Source organism: Stenella coeruleoalba, assembly GCF_951394435.1.
Source record: "Stenella coeruleoalba genome assembly, chromosome: 13".
Lineage (NCBI taxonomy): Eukaryota > Metazoa > Chordata > Mammalia > Artiodactyla > Delphinidae > Stenella > Stenella coeruleoalba.
Window position 1 is genome coordinate 51,929,082 of NC_137159.1, and position 20,127 is coordinate 51,949,208.

General features: G+C 44.8%; 1 protein-coding gene and 1 pseudogene across 4 annotated transcripts in view; one reads left to right on the forward strand and one right to left on the reverse strand.

The window, feature by feature from the left end:
• Positions 1-4,384, reverse strand: part of TTC7A (tetratricopeptide repeat domain 7A) — a 122,809-nt gene extending 118,425 nt beyond the window's left edge. For all 3 annotated transcript variants that reach the window (XM_079941260.1, XM_079941262.1, XM_079941261.1), the window contains exon 1: positions 3,876-4,384. In XM_079941260.1, the coding sequence (XP_079797386.1) occupies positions 3,876-4,059 (184 nt within the window). In that variant the 5' untranslated portion in view covers positions 4,060-4,384. The remainder of the gene's footprint in view (positions 1-3,875) is intronic.
• A 12,646-nt stretch (positions 4,385-17,030) lies between these two features.
• Positions 17,031-17,585, forward strand: LOC307195751 (glucosamine 6-phosphate N-acetyltransferase-like; annotated as a pseudogene). The gene has a single exon. The product of its transcript is annotated as a glucosamine 6-phosphate N-acetyltransferase-like (transcript).
• Positions 17,586-20,127: the final 2,542 nt, after the last annotated feature.

A 20,127-nucleotide genomic window follows, 5' to 3' on the forward strand; every position in this document is an offset into this window, starting at 1 on the left:
TCTCCCCACCTTGTTTAGGAGGCCTCTGGTGGCTAGCTTCCTCTCCACTCCCACCCCTCTCCAGGCCTCTCGCAGCATGCCAGTTCACAGGGACCCACTTCAAGGATACCGGCCTCTTCCCTGGAACCCATATTTGCAGGACAGTGCTCCCCATTCTTCCACCTGCCAATTCAGTCAGGAAAGGTGGTTCCAGCTGGCAGGCCAGGTGCTCAGACCAGACCCTTCCCTACTGGGTCAAATGGGGCCACGGTGGTCTCTGCAGCTGCTCACTTCACAGGACTGCAAAGGGCTGGGACCTTCCAACCTCGGCAAGAGGAGGAAGAGGGCAAAACTAGTGAGAGGCCACCTGCCTCAAACGTACTCCTGCTAACTTCGACTGAAAAAATGCTCAGAACAATTTCCAGTTTTTTTTAAAAAATCACTAATTAAAAAAAAGATAGGGGATGACTACAGATTAGGAGAGACTCCAGATGGATGGAGAGAGTAGCAGATGTGATTTAAGCAAGTACAGTAAAAGAATATTCAAATCTAGGTGGTGGGAATACAGGTGTTTACTGCAAAATTCTTTCAACTTTTTGTATGTTTGAACTTTTCATAATAAAATGTTGGGGATAAAAGAAAGATTCAACCCATTAACCAAATGCAATGTGTGGCCTTATTTGGATCCTCATTCTAGCAAACAAACTGTAAAATTAAATAATTAGATGAGGGGGAGCTGTAGTAAAAATATGGTAGTTTTATTTTTCAAAGGAGTTCTTGTTTAATAAATACATACTGAAATATTGCAACGTGGGGGAGAAACGGCCCAGGGCGTAGCTCAGACAAAACTATTCATGAGTTTGTGATCACTGACACTGGTTGATGGGTATATGGGATTCATTTTTCTCTCTACTTTTTTGACGTTTTGGAAATTTTTCTCAATAAAGTGTTTTGTTTCTTTTTAAACCACTTGGATGGGGCTCTTTGTTTTTACGTGAACAAAACCCTTTACAGCTAGCCACCCTCCGGGGTTCCCCTGCTCCATCCTGACCAAATCTAAACCGGATGTGAGTTTGAAAGAAAATGTACAAACAGTAGTAACCACCTTCCCCCTGGGCAGGTGGTGGGGAGCAGCCTCCCCAGACAGGAAAAGGGGGCCCCTTCCGCAGGAGCATCTCCTGATCCTTTACTCCCACCAGACCAGAAAGAGGTCCCCCCCCTTCAGCTGGGTCTTCCCCTTGTGCTCCCTGGAGTGAAACCCATGTTCTGGGGGCTATCCTTCGTTTCTTTGGGAAATCCCACAGATACAGCAGGGCCTCTGTCTGTAAAATAGCGTTCAGCTGGGGTTTGTCCTCCTCCCTCAGCACCTTCCTCACCTCTCCCAAATTATGTAATTATGTTGAAGCTTCTGGTCGTTGAGTCTAACACACCAGGTGGGGCTTTTAAGAATCTCCCTCCCGGGCTGCAGGTGGCTCAGTGTCCACACCCCCTCAAAAAAACAGGCCCTTGATCCCTCCAGTGATCAAGGAACCCAGTGGAGAGAGAACCAAAATAGCAGACAATCCAAAAAATGCCCTAAGCATGGGCTTCGGGAGTCATTTGTTTTCCTTCCTTGTGTGTGTCTGTGTGTGCACGTGCGTGCAGGCATGTGTGCGTTCTGGGATAAATGTATCTGGAAATAACAATGGGAGAAAATCGCTCATAGGACCAAACCCCAAAATGGGCAGGAGAGACCCCACTGACCTTAGCCTCCCTCTTTGTGCTAGTCAGTTCCCACAGTGAAGCCAACCCAGGCTCCACACTCCTCCCTCTGTCACTAGTAGACCTGGTGTCAGGGACTCCGGTTTGGGTACAGTCTCTGCCACATACTCATTATGTGACCTTTCTGGGCCTTGATGTCTAAAATGGGGACAATAATTCCTGCCCTCCCCACAGGGCTGTTTACAAAAAAAGTTTTTTTCAAATAGAAGAAGCACTTTATAACTATACCATACCATTTATAAACTATGCCATACCAGTGTTTCCCCATAATCCTTCATAGAGTACGGTCAAAGGAAGTTTGAGAAATGTGGTATTTATACTCTAACCTCGGCTTGAACATCATACGCAGGTGAGCATATTAAAGGCTCTGAGAAGTCCTGCAGTTAAAAAAGATCAGTTTAACAATATTGAATCTGTTAGGTCTAATGACTTAGCTTGTTTGGCTCCCCAAACCCTTTTATCCTAGAATACCAAGGAATTAATTACTCAACCTCCTTAGGACCTCTGAAGAACAGCTGAGGAAGTAAAGCCCTGGAGAGACTCAGGTGGCCCCGGTTACTGTCTTGGGCCCAGCATGCTTCTCTGTGGCGCTGCCAACCTCACCCAGATTCCCACACTTGACCAGGCCCCAGTGCCCTCTGCATGGGTCATCTTCCATTCCACCCTCACCAGCCCCACCCCACCACATCACCCCACACAGGGGACAGAGGGGAACCTGAAATGTATCTGTCCTTCCCTGGAAGGCGGGGTCTCATCAGTTTCTACCAAACGTGCATCTTTAGCTCTGGCCACTACCCCTCACTGCCACGCTCAGACCTACCTCAAAGCCTCAAACCGACTGTCCATCCCTGCCACCTAGCCCCCTCGATGTCCATCTATCCTTCCTCCTCATTGGGCAAACATACTCTGCCCTTCCCAACACCACTTAGAGGCCAGTACCAGTTCTGCTGCTTCCTGAAAACTCCTCTTCCTCTAAGCACCATAATCTAACACAATTGCCCTCTGATCGCCCCTCTGCCTTCCCATTCATTTTGTCAACTCTTCAAGCTGGGATTTTGTTATACTTCTTGGAGAGGTAATGGTGCAAGTGGTTAAAAGGATGTACTCAGAAACCTAGGTTCAAATCCTGGTTCCACCACTTATTGGCTGGATGATCAAGTTATTTAAGTTCTCTGTGCCTCAGTTTCCTTATCTGTAAGTGGCAAACAAGAGTACCTGCCTCATGGGGTTGTTGGGAGAAACTGAGTTGATTACAGTGCTTAGTACACTGGCACACAGTGAGTGAGCGAGTTAGCTATTACTGTTACTATTATCGTTATCATTCTGTCTCCTCACAGAGCCTTCCACAGGCTGGGCAGTCTTTAAAACTCTTTATATCTGTATTTATTTACTCCCTGCCTCCTTCCACAAAGGCTCTAAAGTTGGCTGCGCACAAAGAGAGGGCTCAGGGCTGAGCTGAAGGCACCAGGAACAGGTTTGAGGTTGGAGACTGGGGCGGGGTGTTCTCCCACTGCCACATCAGGGTGCCTTCCAACCCCAGCACAAGAGCCCAGCCCAGCCAAACCAGCCCTACTGCTAAAGCCACAGACTGCCAGGGCTAGATGCGTCCCGAGTCAGAACTCAGAAGAAGAAACTGAGGCTTACCAGGCCTCTTTCCCACTTCTCCACCACTCCACCCGGCGCTCGTTAAGCCCCCAATCATACTGGCTGTGCACAGAGCTTCGCCGTTAATTTGACTTGGGGGAAAGAGGGGGAGGGCAAGGAGAGACAGGCACAGCCTTCACCTGACGGAGTTTAGGAACCGGAATGGGGATTGGAGGCGCGGCGCGAGTCCGGCCTAAGCCCCAATCTGATGCGTGCCGAAACCACCATTTCACAGCAGTCGGAGCAGCCCACATGATCCGAAAGGGCAGAGGGCAAAAACCGTTTCTCTCTTTTCCCCAAAGCATGTGAGTTTTCTCCTTGGGCAGAAGAACCTTCCTTACTACCCTGGTTGCTCCTAAGACCAGCACTGCAGGAACGGTAATACCGAAAGCAGCCACCGCCGGCCCCACGCAGTCGGGGCCCGCTTCCTGGAGGAGGCGCCTTTCGCGCGCTCCGCGCTTGTGAACCGGCCCCGTCCTTCCCTCACTCACCGGTGTCCACAGAGGTGAGCACGGCGTTCGGGCTGGCTCGCCGGCCGCCCCCGCCGCCGGGCACGACTAGCGTCTGCATCTGCCGGACCAGCTCTGGCATGCGGTCCCAGTGGCCCTCGGCGCGGCAGCGCTCCAGCTCGCTCTCCATCTTCAGGTGGGAGCCGTGCGCGCCCTTCGCAGCCATCTTCGAGCGGGCGCTGTCATGGGAGGTGCGGCCGAGAAGTGGAGACCCGGCCGGGGGCGGCGTCCCGGCTGGGGCACACACGCGGGCGGGGTCGACCCGGGCGCGAGCGGCGGCCGGGGCCCGGGTGGCAGCGGGGGCCCGGGCGGCGGCCGGCGGGCAGCAGCCGCAGCAACCAGCGCACCCCCGGCGCCTCGGGGCTGGGGCTCCGGCTGAGCGGCCCGGACGCGTCCAGGAGCAGCCTCCGCCTCTGCTGCAGCAGCTTCAGGCGCCGCCGCTGCCGCCGTTGCAGCTGCTGTCACAGCCCCCGCCCCAGGCCTGGGCGCCGCCAGCTTCGGACCCGCCCCCGGCCGCGGCTCCACCCCCGCGGGGGCGTGGCGCGGCCTCGGCGAGCCGGGCGCGCGTCACTTTAATGCTGCGCGGAGCCCCGGAGGTCGGGGACGCCTCGCTCGCCACCCCTCCCCCATCCCATCGGGGCTCTTGGCCTGGGAGACCCCCGCCCCGACGACCCGGCTTTATGTGGTGGCCCCGTCACCACCGCTGTCCGGCACGTCACAAATCCCGGGAGAGGCCGGCCGGCCGGTCACTCCCAACTCCTAGAGCGAGCCTCCCCGGAGAGCCGCCGGCTGCCGCCCGGGTCCCGCCCTGCTGGGCCGCACGAGCCTTGCGCGCCACACGCGGGGCTCTCGGGAGAACCCGCCGGTTCGGAGTCCAGCGACTCTCGGGACGCCTCCACCGCGAGAGACTTGAACGTTGTTTTTTCAGAGCGGTGTTCCTCTTTCCAACCTGTCTGCCCCCAACCCAACTGGCAGGCCTGTCCTCTGCGGAATCCCGTTGCTCTGGATTTCTTAAACTTTTTAAGCTGTTTCTCCAACTTGGTATTTACATATTTAATTCTGGTGTCTGAAGACTGATCAAAGCTGTACCGAGCTCTAGGACTTAGCTCGCTGCTGTGGGGACGAAGAAGTTCAAAGGATTATAGGGCGGCTCCGGGGGCAGAGGCGGACGACACCCTCTGCCTAACAGTGGTTATGGTGACCCCGCCTCGGGGCGACACCAGCGTACAGTCCCGTGTGGGGATGGAGGCCATCACTCAAGAAATCACAGCGAGACCAAAGCGACAAAACAAAACTAAGTGACATAGTGCATGGCACAGACCGAAGATTCCAGAATACGGGAGAGTTAGAGCAAGCTTTTAAGTGTCAGGAGACTCACTGCTTCGTGCTTCCAGACAACTGTAACCGTGGGAAGTTTTTGTCAAGTGGAGCTCAGGCTCCTGGGCCCACAAGGGGTTATCTGTTGAAGGCAGCCTTCCTACCCCCCCGCCCCCCCTTGTCGCCCCCAACTCCCCCCCCTCCCCCGTGGATATCCTCTTCTGTAGGTTTCAAATGCTGCTCCATTCCTTGTTTGGGGGGCAGAATTCCTCACCTTGGCTGCCGCTCTGGGGTCTGTCCTGAGCTCTTAGAGACCAGGAGATAGATGAAGGAAAATGGGGACAGCTTTGGCAGTTTACTCAATTTACACAAACTCCTCCTCACCTACTCTTGTCAACTGCTCTAGCCGGCTTTTTGTTACCCTTTGCCTGCCCTTGCTGGTCACCAAAACCAGATTTCACTTGGAGAGAGATGTGCGTGTACTGTGGGTGGGGGTGGCCTGAGGACACCCTGCGATTTGCCCCAATCTGGTGTTCCCCAGAGTCAGCCCTAGGGCAGGCAAAGAAAAGCAGAGCTGATAAGAGGAATCCTGACAAAATAAGGAAAACTCCTCTCCTCCCTCTTTTCTCTCCAATCCTTTGCCAACCCCTCCCCCAGTTTGCTGGACTCCAGGGAACTAACTGAAGGGGTATTGCTGCCTGTTTCTTCCGCGGGTGCATCAATATTTGTGTGGGCATGGGAGGGAGGAACACAGCATCATGGTGAAAGCTTATGACAAACTGCCCCTCAGCACCACAGAACACATGCTGGACCCCTTCACGGCTCTTTTCCAGCAGAGACAGGACCCCAGCCCATTAGTGACCAACATCTTTCAGGGGAGTAAGAGGCTGTAGGAACAAGAACAAAGAACAATCATGATCCAATGAGTAATATTTTCCAAAATCAATGACAAATAGAAAGAGTGGTGGATGTTTTTATTTTTTAATAATCTGGGATTTCTCAGATGAGAGTTTAGGACACATTCTGATAAAGACCGCTGTCATTTGCCAGCTCAGAAATGCTACCGAAATAACTTGCTGATCAGGTGAAGCTGAGTTCATTGCTTACCACAGTGAGGGAGAGCACTGCCTTGACAATCTTTGTAGCATCTCAGAGAAAAGAAGGAAGTTCGCAGGAGGTAAATCGACTTAATGAGAAATGTGTATTTTCAGGGAGCAAGAAAGATGGTACAGCACGAGGGACCATCTGGTTTAAAGGAGACTCTAAAGCCAAGCCAATAGGAGACTATTTGTTTAGCTGCTGCCCCTTAACAAAGTGGGAAGCTCTTGCCATTAGATCACAAGAGAGGCTAAGCTATTAGTCTTTATTCTCATGAAGTTAAGGGCTTAGTGAGATCTCTGATTTACTTATAGGTTGAAAGGCTTATGATGTTTAGTTAGGCCCCGAGTAGGAGGGTATTGAACACCTCATTTCAACTCACAAAAAACAAGTTCATGTTTGTTCTCAGAGAAAAGGTTTGGTTACCAGAGACTTGGGCAGGTCAAATAATGGTATGGGAGTTTCAGAAAACTTGGGAACACACAGCCTGCAGTGGCCAGTGAGACTCAGGAATCCTCATAATTGTCTCTTAGTTGGCCGGGTACCTTTTGCACAGTTGGTTGTCTGGATTGAGATTTGCCTCCACGGAATAAATCTTGTCTTAGGTCGTGCACTTTCCTTTGACAAATTGTTCACTTCTCTTGGAAACCATATGCCCTCCCTGAGCTAAAAGAGGAAGCAGAGAGATGAATCAGCCTTAGAGCTTGCCTCACCTTTGGAACAAGAAAGATTATCCAAATATTGGCTAAGAATAGGGTCACAGGGCAATTTAAAGCTCTGGAGGTCCTGGTTGAGGACTTGTGAAAAGTAGAAGGGCATCTCAGAAACTGAGGCATACCAGTCCAAGTATGTTGTTGATTTTCCTTGGAGAAGACAGGTATTAACTTTTGATTTAAAGAGACACCAAAGAAAGCACAACAGAGTTCTACAATTGTACAACATGTGGTCAGTCTCCTTAGGCCTTGAGGATAAAACAGTATTTGAGTTTGGTTCTAAAGGGAAGTGGAGAGTGACTTATTTATGGCCCCAGGGACCTAAGTGAATCTATACTCCTGCCACTGGGCTTTTGACTGGGAGGATAGGAGTATTACAAGGACTAGGATGAGGTATGAAGACTCCTTTCTCTTTATGGCTTTTGATTTTAGTTTTATTCCTTCCTTAGTGCCTTGTTTTAAAGGCTATTGTGCAAACTTGGGTAGAGGTTTAGGTGGGTCAGTCTGAACCTTGATGGGTTTAGTTCTAGTAGAATGTCTGACATTCTGGAATTGCTTGCCCACAGGTGAGCTTCAATCTATGTTTGATTTACACACAAAAGTACCGGCAAATAAATAACCGAATTAGCCAGGACCTCATTATGAACAGGGAGGTCCTCAGGGACTGGAGGGAAGAGGCCGTCAGGAGAGCATTTAATGTGGCAATTCCATTCACACAGTAAATCCCTTGCTATTAAGTTAATGAGTGTAGTGTCACAAAGGAGAAAAGAACATTCTTTGGTTAAAAGTACGGGGCTGATGGTTAAGTGCCGGGGCCTAGGGAAGGTGTGGTTTTAGATATTTAGGATTATTAGATAGATGCCTGACCAAGTAGTTTGTTGACTCCAAGGAAAGGGTTGTACAGAGGGTCCCTGACTTATGATGGTTTGATTTCTTCCAACTTTAAGATGGTAGGAAAGTGATATCAGTTTGGTGGAAACCACCCTTAGAATTTCGAATTTTGGTCTTTTTCCCCAGGCTAGCAAAGTGCCGTAAGATCCTCTCTCATGATGCTGGGCAGGGCAGGGCAGCTTCCAGTCAGACACGTGATCACAAGGGGAAACAACCAATACACTTATAACCATTCTGTACCCGCACAACCATTCTGTTTTTCACTTTCAGTACAGTAGTCAATAAATTACAAGAGATATTCAATACTTTATTATAAAATAGGCTTTGTGTTAGATGATTTTGCCCAGTCGCAGGCTAATTAATTTAAGTTCTGAGCACATTTAAGGGTGGCAAGGCTAAGCTGTGATGGTAGGTTAGGTTTACTAAATGCATTTTTGACTTAGGATATTTTCAACTTATGATGGGTTTATCAGGATGTAACCCCATTATAGGTTGAGGAAGATCTGTATCATAGTGCTCAGGTTTAAGATTGATATTATTGTGACCATATCAATCAAAATTGCAAGACTGTTTTAATTTTTAGAGAAATGTTTCCTCGTGGGTTTGCAGGTAGAATGGGAAATTGAACACCTTCACTGATAACTTCTTTCTTTCTTTTCCCTTTAGTTTCTTAGTTCTAGAGCTCTTTTAAAATAGAGCTCTTTCAAGGTTTTGGAGGTCTGGCCATGGGCCTATTTCCCACCCTACTTTTTGCTTGCATATTAAATCCTCTAGTTCTGCTTTGAGGCCATTCACAAAAAGATAAGAGGGAGAGCCAGGGTCACATCTGCTTCAAGATTTACTACTGAATGCAACGTATTAAAGAACCTATCCCTAAAGTCTCCATCAGGCTTCTCTTTTTTTTGGCTTGAAGAGCTGAATCAGAACACTAATTTCACAGGAAAGGCAAAGGATAGCCTCCGAAAGTCCTTGACCGACATCTGCAGTGTTTCTAAGTCCCTTCAGCTTCCTATACAATTCAAGGTCTTTTAAGTCATCATTGGAGGTCTTCCAATTCTGACTTTTTTATCCAACTTTTTGCAACATATGCACTATTGGTATATATCTGGCCACTCTGGATTACATGTCCCTCAAACTATTCTAAATTCCTCTGCAATGTTCTATCTTATTTAGGCCTTGGAGAGTCTTAGGCAATGGCTTTCAGCTGAGAATGGAACCAGAGCTTAAAATTCACCATAAGAGTTTTTCTCTGTGCTGAAGGAGGTTTCCCTTAAAGAGGTTAAGTGAGGTTTGGGGTACCTGGCTGGCTAGGAGGGAAGGAGAGGGGCTCAGAGGGAGAGATGGGGCAGCAGTAGATGGAAGAATGTAGGATAGAGGAAGAGGAATAGTGTGTTTGAGTTGTGATTTGTGCGAGATCTAAAAGACAGTTTTAAGTTCATATTTTTCTTTTGCTTTGGCCAAGGAATCTGTTCAGGAGGCGATTTTGGAATCCAATTTCTTTTGGATGCCTCCTCATGCTAATAAAAAAATGAAGACCGTTGGATGTTTGGAATTATGTTCCCTTTTCCTTCAAAGGCACTTCTCAAGTGAATAACTTTGTTCGTATCAAAAGTTCTTATAGTGGGGCTTCCCTGGTGGCGCAGTGGTTGACGGTCCGCCTGCCGATGCAGGGGGTGCGGGTTCGTGCCCCGGTCCGGGAGGATCCCACATGCTGCGGAGCGGCTGGGCCCGTGAGCCATGGCCACTGAGCCTGCATGTCTGGAGGCTGTGCTCCACAACGGGAGAGGCCGCAGCAGTGAGAGGCCCACGTACCGCAAACAAAAAAAACAAAAACAAAAGTTCTTATAGTGGCCACTGTCATTCTGAATTATCCTTGGTGAAATGATGCTATTTAGAAAAACAAGTGCACAGATTTGGGCAATAGCATCAATACAGGTAAGAAGCAGAAGTTGGGTCCAAGGAAGGCATGGACTGAGGTTTATACTAAGACTGGGAATGTCAGTGGAGAGTTGCTTGTGTATCCTGTGGCTCGGGGACCCCCAACCTCACAGCTAGACCTTACCCAATGGCAACTCTGTTGAACTTACAGTTCTCAGCAGATGAAGGGCATGGAGAGATCTCTGCTGATCCAAACTCTCACAGACAAAACTAGTCTGAGGAAAGTTCTCATAAGGTGTTGTTCAGTGGCCTGAGACAAAACTTTTCCCTGGGCTGGCTTAGGGATGGACTTATTGGGACCCACACCTGTCCTCTTCACCATGAACTTTATTCTAATATATGCACAACAATAAATGACCAGGATGGACATAGACAAATAGTTGCCTGGTTAGTGATAAGGTGGATATGCACCAAGGAGAAAAGATTTTCAAATATGGTCAGGTAATCGAAGGATTCCTGAAAAGAGTTCCTTATTGCTAGGAAACAAAATAGATTCAGTATTTGGGGAGCTCAACAAAAAGGAGACTTAAAATAAGAAATTGGAACTTGGGCCCAGGACAAGCCTTACATCCCTCACTAGTGAAGCCTGAAAGACCCCTGAGGGGATCGAGGGCCTCAGAAGGGGACACTGTTTCTGAAGCAGGGGTCTCGCGCTGCAGTGGTGAAGAGGGTCTCCATTGGATCTCGGTGGAGCTCAATAATTGAATGGTGGCTCCCTGAAAATACCCTCAAAACAACTTTGTGATAATGTAAAGCTGAGCTCTCATCGCAGGAAGGGAGAACACTAACTGCTCCGCAGAGCCAGAGTACCATCTAAAATGGGGAGGCAAAGTCGGATATTTATGAAGTATTGGGGTCTATTTGAAGGCGCTCTTCCACTGAGGGGGCTTGATTAGGGACTGGACAAGAATAATGATACAATAGTTGAGGATTATTAGGGCAAGGGGAGAGTTTATTTGTTTGTTTTTGTTTGTTTTTTGTGGTACGCGGGCCTCTCACTGTTGTGGCCTCTCCCATTGCGGAGCACAGGCTCCAGATCGCAGGCTCAGCGGCCATGGCTCACGGGCCCAGCCGCTCCGCGGCATGTGGGATCTTCCCAGACCAGGGCACGAACCCGCGTCCCCTGCATCGGCAGGCGGACTCTCAACCACTGCGCCACCAGGGAAGCCCAACGGGAGGGTTTTGAGGCAAGGATTTCAGAGTCTTAGAGAGTGGTTGGATGCAAAATATTGAAAAGTCGCAAAGTTCATTTAAATGTTTTTCTGATTGAAATTTCTGCAAAAATTAAAGTTACAACTTTTATTATCCCGGGCAAGAGTTTCCTGCAATAGAAAAGTCATGTCAGTGTCAATAGTAAGCTGTCAGGATGTTTGGTTCTTCCTATGCACTGACTCAAAGTTGTATTATATATGATTATTGCAACATCCCCTTGCCCCCATCAAATCACTCCTATCTGTACTGGTTATCACAGTGGCCATGAGTCGTTAGGCCATCCAGAGGGAGAAAGAGCCTGATGAAGAGATGTTCTCCCACCTCTTCAGATGTTCTCTCCAGCCTCTTCTTTCACACTATTGTATTTGCCATTTGGGGGTCCCAACAGGAACCCTAAAAAAGTATACTAACTTTGAATATGAATTAAACCTTTAGTTCACAGTCAACAGTCCCTTCATCCACCCAGGTCATCAGGGTATGTGAGGTAGAGCGGAATGACAGCTGCCTTTCCAGTCTTCTGTGGTCATAGCCCAGATCCTTATATACAGAAACCAACTTTTACTTATTACCATGATTATTGGCTCATAGCATTTCTGGCCCATGATGTAACTCATGTCTTAATTATCAGTGCTGTGACTCGCTAGCCCAACCAGCCCTCCTAGAATGTTGACATGAATTCTGCCAGGGGCTGGCTTGTATGGTCAGTATTTCCCTTTGACAGCTGCCAGAAAAGCTGGGGATAATCACTAGATAAGGAAAAAGGCCGTACAAAGGCAAGTTTCAAAACCATGAATTCTTTGTGCTTGTGTGTAATTAGTAATTATTTGTTATGTTATTTATTTTATTTTATTCCTTCCAGTTTTATTGAGATATAAGTGACGTACAGCTCTATATAAGTTAAAGTATACAGCATAATGATCTGACTTACATACATCCATCATCTCACAGAGATACAAAATAAAAGAAAAAGAAAAAAAATACTTTATTTCTCATGAGAACTCTTAGGATTTACTCTCTTAACAACTTTCATATATAGCATACAGCAGTGTTAATTATATTTATCATATTATACATTATGTCCCTAGTACTTACTAATCTTATAACTGGAAACTTGTACTTTTTGACTACCTTTATCCAATTCCCCTCCCCCCAGTTATGTTAATTTTAGAATCCTAGAACATTAGACGTTTTCCTAGTCCTGGGAGGTGAGAGCTCTGGAGCGTCTCCTATCTCCACCCACCCACTTCATGACTGAGACACTGGCACCTCCCTCCATGCACGAAACTCCCTCCCATCAGCCTGTCTGTTCTGTTCCCTGGGCTCCCAGGTGACTCCTGCTTCTCTTTGGTGGCTTTTGTGGCATCTCGCAGGACTGCTGCAGTGGGACCCTCCCAAGAATGGGGGCCCATCCTTCCTCCTAGCCTTGGTCAGTACTGGTTCCCTGCCCAGTTACTGCCATCCTGGGGAGAGAAGCCAGCCTCACCCACCAGCGCCCAGAGCCTTCTCAGCTCACCTTAGCTGGTCTGATTTTAAGCCCTACCACTCCTAAGGCCAACCTGAGTGTCTGCCCTTCAGTGATTATAGCACTTTTAGGCCTTAAACAATAGCTTTGCTCTATCTGCTTTTCAAATCTTTCATTGCTATCTGTTTAAGAACATTTTTTATTGTGAAAATTAACACAATTAAAGTACATAAAACATAATTATTATAAAGCACCTTTTTTAAAAGTTGAAGTATAGTTGATTTACAATATTATGTTAATTTCAGGTATACTACATAGTGATTCAATATTTTTATAATTATGCTCTATTTAAAGTTATAATAAAATATTGACTATATTCTGTGTGCTAGACTAAAGCAAACTCTTGTTTACCACCAACTAGAGTCAAGAAATAGAGTTTTACCAGCTTGCTAGAAGTCTCCCTTTATATCCCTTCCCAAACACAACCCCAGCCCTCGTAAAGGTAACTGCTAGCTTTTATGCTAATTACTCCATTGCTTTCTGATATCCTTTATTAGATTTAGGAAGTTCCTTCTATTCCTAGTTAAAAGAATTTTTTAAAAAATTATGATTGAAGTTGATTTTTACAAATACTTTTTTTTTACATTTTTTGAGATAGTCATTTTTCTCCTTTAAATTTATTAATATGGTGAAATACTTTGATTTGCAAATGTTAAACCATCCTTGCCTTTCTAGAACAAGATCAATCTAGTTGTATTAGCTTCCTATTGCTTCTTTAACAAATTACCAAACACCTAGTGGCTTAAAACTAGCACATTTGTTATCTTACAATTCTTGAGGTCAGAAGGCCAGAATGGGTCTTAGGGGCTAAATCAAGGTGTCAGCTTAGAGCTGCACTTCTGAAGGTTCAAGGGGAGAACATGTTTCCTTATCTTTAGCAGCTTCTAGAGGCCAGCTGCATTCCATGGCTGGTGACCCCTTCCTCCATCTTCAAAGCTCATCACTCCAATCTGTGCTTCCATGCTCACATCTTCTCTCAGACTCTGATCCTCCTGCCTACCTCTTATAAGGACTCCTGTGATTACATTGGGCCCACAGGGATACTACAAGATCATCTGCCTAGGGATTCCCTGGCTTCCCTGGTGGTGCAGTGGTTGGGAATCTGCCTGCTGATGCAGGGGACACGGGTTCGAACCCTGGTCTGGAAAAATCCCACATGCCGTGGAGCAACTAAGCCCATAGCCACAACTACTGAGCCTGCGCGTCTGGAGCCTGTGCTCCGCAACGGGAGAGGCCGCGACAGTGAGAGGCCCGCACACCACAATGAAGAGTAGCCCCCGCTTGCCGCAATTGGAGAAACCCAACACAGCCAAAAATAAATAAATAAATTTATTTATTTATTAAAAAAAAAAAAAAGATAATCTGCCCAGCTCATGGCCCTTAATTTAACCACATCTACAAAGTCCCTTTTGCCATGTAAGATTGATATTCACAGGTTTTGAGGATAAGGATGCGAACATCTTTGGGGCCATTCTGTCTCTGACATTGGTTGTATTTTCTTTTCTTTTTTTTTTTTTTTGCGGTATGCAGGCCTCTCACTGTTGTGGCCTCTCCCGTTGCGGAGCACAAGCTCCGGACGCGCAGGCTCAGCGGCCATGGCTCACGGGCCCAGCCGCTCCGCGGCATGTGGGATCTTCCTGGACTGGGGCACAAACCCGTGTCCCCTGCATCGGCAGGCGGACTCTCAACCACTGCACCACCAGGGAAGCCCCCTCTTATCTTTTTCATGTTTATAGAATTTATAGTGATATCTGCTTTTCATTCCTGGCATTGATTATTTGTGTGTTTTCTTTTTTTATTTTTCTTGATAATTTGCAAGGATTTGTAAATTTTATTGGTCTTTTCAAAGAACCAACTTTTGATTTTGTTGATCCTCTCTATGGCATGTTATTTTCCATTTCACTGATTTTTGCTGTTATCCTTATTATTTCTTTTATTTTACTGTATTTGGGTTTCTTTTGTACTTCTGTAAGAGTCAGGATTGGCTAAGTTAGGCTGCAGTAACAAACAATCCCCCCCAACTCTCAGGGCTTTCAACAACAGTTTATTTCTCACTCATGCTGCCTGTTCCATCCAGGTTAGCTGGGTTCTTTTCCACATTGTCTTCACTTTGTGGCTCATGCTGGCTGAACAGCCACTGTCTATAGCATTGACAATCATTGTGGCAGAGGGAAGAGACAGGATGGTGAACCGTATGTAAAAATTCTGCCTAGATGTGACATGTAACACTTCTGTACACATTCCATTGACCGGAGCAGGTAATACAGCTAAACCTGATGCCAGTGCCCGGAGGGAGTGAATCTTTGTGAATAATAATATAGTATCCCATGCCTTATTTTCTAACTTTTTGAAGTAGAATCTTAGCCCATTAATTTTTAACCTTTCTTATTTTCTAATATATGCATTTAAGGCTATAAATTTCCTCTTTATCAGCTGTATCCCACAAATATTTATACATAGAAATTTTGTTAACATTCAGTTCAAAATATTTTCTAATTTCCTTTGTGATACCTTACTTGAGCTATGTGTTATTAAGAAGTATTTCTTAATTTTCAAGTAAATGTGGAGTTAAAAAAATTTTTTTTCTAGTGTAATTGCATTGTATCAGAGGATATGATTTGTATACTCTCAAATCTCAGACTTTTTTTAGACCTCACTTTCAACAACGCGATCTTGGGAAGAGGACTTTGAGCCTCAGATGAGACCCTAGCCCTGGCCAACATTTTGATTTCAGCCTTGTGATACTTTGAGCAGAGAACCTAGTTGATCCTGGACTTCTCCCTGAAATGTGAGATAATAAGTGGGTGTTGTTTTAAGCTGCTAAGTTTGTAGTAATTTGTTATGCAGAAATAGAAAATTAATAGAGTGTTTCTGCTAGTCGATAAATCACTCAGTTTTTGTTTGTCTAAAAATGTCTTCTCAGACTTCCCTGGTGGTCCAGTGGTTAAGACTCCGCACTTCCACAGGTTCAATCCCTGGTCAGGGAACTAAGATCCTGCATGCTGCATGGTGTAGCCAAAAAAAAAAAAAAAGTCTTCTCATCTTTATTCTTTTTATTTTTTTTTAACTTTTTCATGTTTATTCTTGAAGGATGGTTTAGCTGGATACAGAATTTTGGACTAGCAATTTTCTTTTAGCACTTAGACAATATTACACTGTTCTCTGGCTTCCATTGTTGCTGTTGAGAAGTCAGCTGTCTGTTGCTCCTTTGAAAATAATATTTTTTCTCTTCTGTTTATCTTTAATATTTTTTTGGTTTGTTCTTTGCAGATTTATTTTAATGTTCCAAGAATAGATTTAATTAAATTATCTTGGAATTTGTTGCTCTTCTTGATTCTGAGCTTGAAGTCTTTTATCAGTTCTGGAAAATTCTTAGTTATTATCTTCAAATACTGTCTCTGCTCATTCTCAGCTCCAAGTAGACTCCAAGTAGGTATAAGTAAGACCTTCTCACTGTATTCTGTGTCTCTTACCCTTGCTTTTGTATTTTCTCTCTTGTTGTCTCTCTTTACTTCATTCTAGATAGTTTCCTCTACCATGTTTTCTGATTCATTGACTCTTTCTTCTCACGTGTCTAGACTGTTGTTGAACCCATCCCTTGAGTTTTTAACATCTCTTATTGTATTTTTTTGTTCTCAAATTTTTATTTGATTCTCTTTCCAGTCTGCTATTTTATCACTCTTCTATTCTATCACAGAGGGACATCTTCCTTGACTCCCCCCATAATCACCTTAGGCTTGTTTACATCCCCCCCGTCCCGCCCCGGCCACTGTGTGCTGCCATGGCAACCTGGGCTCTAACAGGCATTTACCTGTTCTCTTACATTCTCTCTCCAGCTAGACTATAAATATCTTGAGGATAGAGAATATCATTTACTCTGTGTCTCCAGCATTTATCACAGTACCTGGTAATAGCAGTCACTCAATAAATGTTGTGGAACTCAACTGAACTTTTACTAAGGAAACCTCCTTGACCATCAAACACTGCCCCACTTTGAGGAGATGGAAAAACTTCAGTTAAGTCTCCACTACTCACAACTGCTCTTTGTGTGAGGAGATTCGTCTATGGAGGGAATGCTAAGAGCTGCTATTTCTGCATCCAGGCTGATGAGAGGAAAGAGTGGAAAGCAAAATAGACACAGAAATAAGAGGCTAGGGGCATCTCAGGTGAGTTTCTGGGAAATTTCTGGGAATGAAGAGAAATTATTGGACAAGATCAAACTTTTCCAGGCTGTGGAGGGGCGGGCTGGAGGTGTCGGTGCTGCCATGTCCTGGCGGTGGCTACCGGAGCGGCAGCCTTGCGGAAGACTGTAGAGCCGGAGGTGGAGGAGGTGGGGCCGCCGCTGAAGCCGGATGTGGATCTAGTGCTGTGTACCTCGGTGGGTGAGAATCCAACGGGCCAGGAGAGGAGCGCCGACTGCAGGTCTCTACTGACCTTAATGCAAAGATGAAACCTGATGAAACGCCTCTGTTTGACCCAAGTCTACTCAAAGAAGAGGATTGGAGTCAGAATACAGCTACATTTTCTCTAGCCATTTCCCCAACACATCCTGGAGAAGGTTTGGTTTTGAGGCCTCTTTGTACTGCTGATTTAAATAGAAGTTTTTTTAAGGTAGTAGGTCAGCTGACAGAAACTGGAGTTGTCAACCCGGAACAATTTATGAAATCTTTTGAGCACATGAAGTAATCTGGGGATTATTATGTTACAGTTGTGGAAGATGTAACTTTAGGACAGATAGTTGCTATAGCAACTCTGATAATAGAACATAAATTAATCCATTCCTGTGCTAAGAGAGGAAGAATAGAAGATGTTGTTGTTAGTGATGAATGCAGAGGAAAGCAGCTTGGCAAATTGTTATTATCAACCCTTACTTTGCTAAGCAAGAAACTGAACTGTTATAATATTACCCTTGAATGTCTACCATAAAACTCTGGTTTCTATAAAAAGTTTGGATATACAGTATCTGAAGAAAACGACATGTGTCAGAGGTTTCTAAAATAAAACCTTTAAAGAAAGACATCTGTCAAATGAGCTGATGCAACAAGGCTACACTCTCTTCCTAGAGTTAAAATATTTTGTTGCCGCAACCCAGTGACCTCCATAAATACTGGATTGAAAAAAACACTGTAATACAAGTATAATGACATTTAGAAGATTACTTTGGGCTGGTGAGACATGCTGAGTTTAGATTACAGATGAAATTATTAAGGGGATGATTTTTAACCAAAGGAGTATATGTTTAACTTGAATCTTTTCTTGCATTGTATTTTTCTAAAGTTCGGCTTTATTTCTTAGTAGTCAGTGTAGGTAGTAAGAAGTTATATGTCTGCTATCTGTACTGCTCATTAAAAAAAAAAAAGCATACCGTGAATAAGGCTGTTTCTTATCACATTCATAAAATTAATATTTTTTTCAAAGAAATATATCTAAATACCACTTAGGGGTGTATCATTTCACATATATTACATGAAATTGGATGTTAGACATATTATAACTAAATGTAGTTCAGTCCAACATTTGCTGATCCTAATACTATACTGGCAAACCTGGTGAGCCTTTAAAATAAGGAGAAATGAAAATTAACTTCTTATAAAATGTGACAATTTAAATGTACATCTAAAAGTTGATATAATTCTAATGTAGCTGAAGTACCACCTGTCTTATATGTGAAATATAATTATTCATTTGTTTAAAATATCTAAGAGAAATATAAGCTACTTTTTAACAGTGAATTAGTAAATCCTGGCATATTATGTATTTCTAAGCTGATTTCTCATTTTTCCAGGGGTGTCCAAGCCTCTCTTCTAAGTAACATTTTTATGAAAATGGATTACAAAATTGAGTGGAGTATTTTAAAATGTATCATACTGCATTTATTACATTCTTAAAATGTTGATGGAAGCTTTTCTATTTAATGTGATTATAATGGTACTATTATTCTGGTCACTATCCTATTTTGATTTTATTTATTTTAATTATTTTTTTAAGTTGAAATAAGAATTAGATACTTCACTACTGGTTCGAATCTTTTACATTTCAAGTTACATTAAACCTGTTCATATGAATAGTCTTTTGTTAGAAAAAAAAAACAAACTTTTCCAGGCTGTGGAATTACCCAGACCTCCAAAGAATGAGGGACTCTTGCTGACATCTAAGTGGTACTGTTTCAGTGTATCTAGGAACTCAAGGCAGAGTGGTTTCTAAGAAAGGAACCTTGTACAACCAGTATGTTGAACACACGGGACTTGTGGGTTGTATTTGTCAAAGCCACTTTATTTTTGTCCTCCATTGACTTTTTAAAAATTTGAGGTATAGTTGACATACAATATTATATGTTTCAGGTGTACAACATAGTGATTCACAATTTTGAAAGGTTATATTCCATTTATAATTATAAAATATTGGCTATATGCCCTGTGTTGTACTATATATCCTTGTAGCTTATTTATTTTATACATAATAGTTTGTATCTCTTAACCCTCTAACCCTACCTTGTCCCTCCCTCCTTCCCTCTCCCCACTGGTAACCGCTAGTTTGTTCTCTATATCTGTGAGTCTGCTTCTTCTTTGTTATATTCACTAGTTTGTTTTATTTTTTAGATTCCACATATAAGTGATATCATACAGTATTTGTCTTTCTCTGTCTGACTTATTTCACTTAGCATAATAATACCCTCCAAGTCCATCCCTTCCATGGCTCTTTTTTTTTTTTAAAGTTTGTGTCTACATTTTTTAAAATTAATTAATTAATTTATTTTGGTTTTGTCGGGTCTTTGTTGCTGTGCGCGGGCCTTTCTCTTGTTGCAGCAAGCGGGGGCTACTCTTCGTTGTGGTCCACGGGCTTCTCATTGAGGTGGCTTCTCTTGTTGCAGAGCATGGGCTCCAGGTGTGTGGGCTTCAGTAGTTGCAGCACGTGGGCTCAGTAGTTGTGGCTCGTGGGCTTAGTTGCCCTGCGGCATGTGGGATCTTCCCGGACCAGGGGTTGAACGCGTGTCCCCTGCATTGGCAGGCAGATTCTTAACCGCTGTGCCACCAGGGAAGGCCCCTTCCATGGCTTTCTAACCACTTCCAGTGGAGGTCAGGATGGTCTTTTCCTGGCCATGTGTAAAAGTCCTGTCAAGCTCATAAATTTTTCTGTGCATCCTTAGGTAAAAGTCCAGGGGTCACTTTAAGTCACAAATGTGGACTTCATTAATCAATGTTTAAATCCTCATTCAAAGATAATATTTCTCTCCCACTCCCACAAAGCTAGGGTCAATGGCAGGTGGGCGGTCTGCAGCCTTGGAGGAGGCTGTGTTCAGTTTCTTCTCTTTCTTACTCTCTTCCTCCTCATCTTGCTGCTGCTTCTGACCTTTAAGGTTGAAGTTGGAAAAGGAGCAGAGGGAAGGGGGATAGGAAAGTTCCTGGTAGAATGGATTTATAAGTTCTACACCTGAGGACCCATAGATTCCTGGCAGATGTTTAAAGCTGACTCCTAGGGGCTTTCATGGGAGACCCCCGGGAGATTCCCCTTCTGGGTTCCTCAGACACAGCTCCCTCTCCTT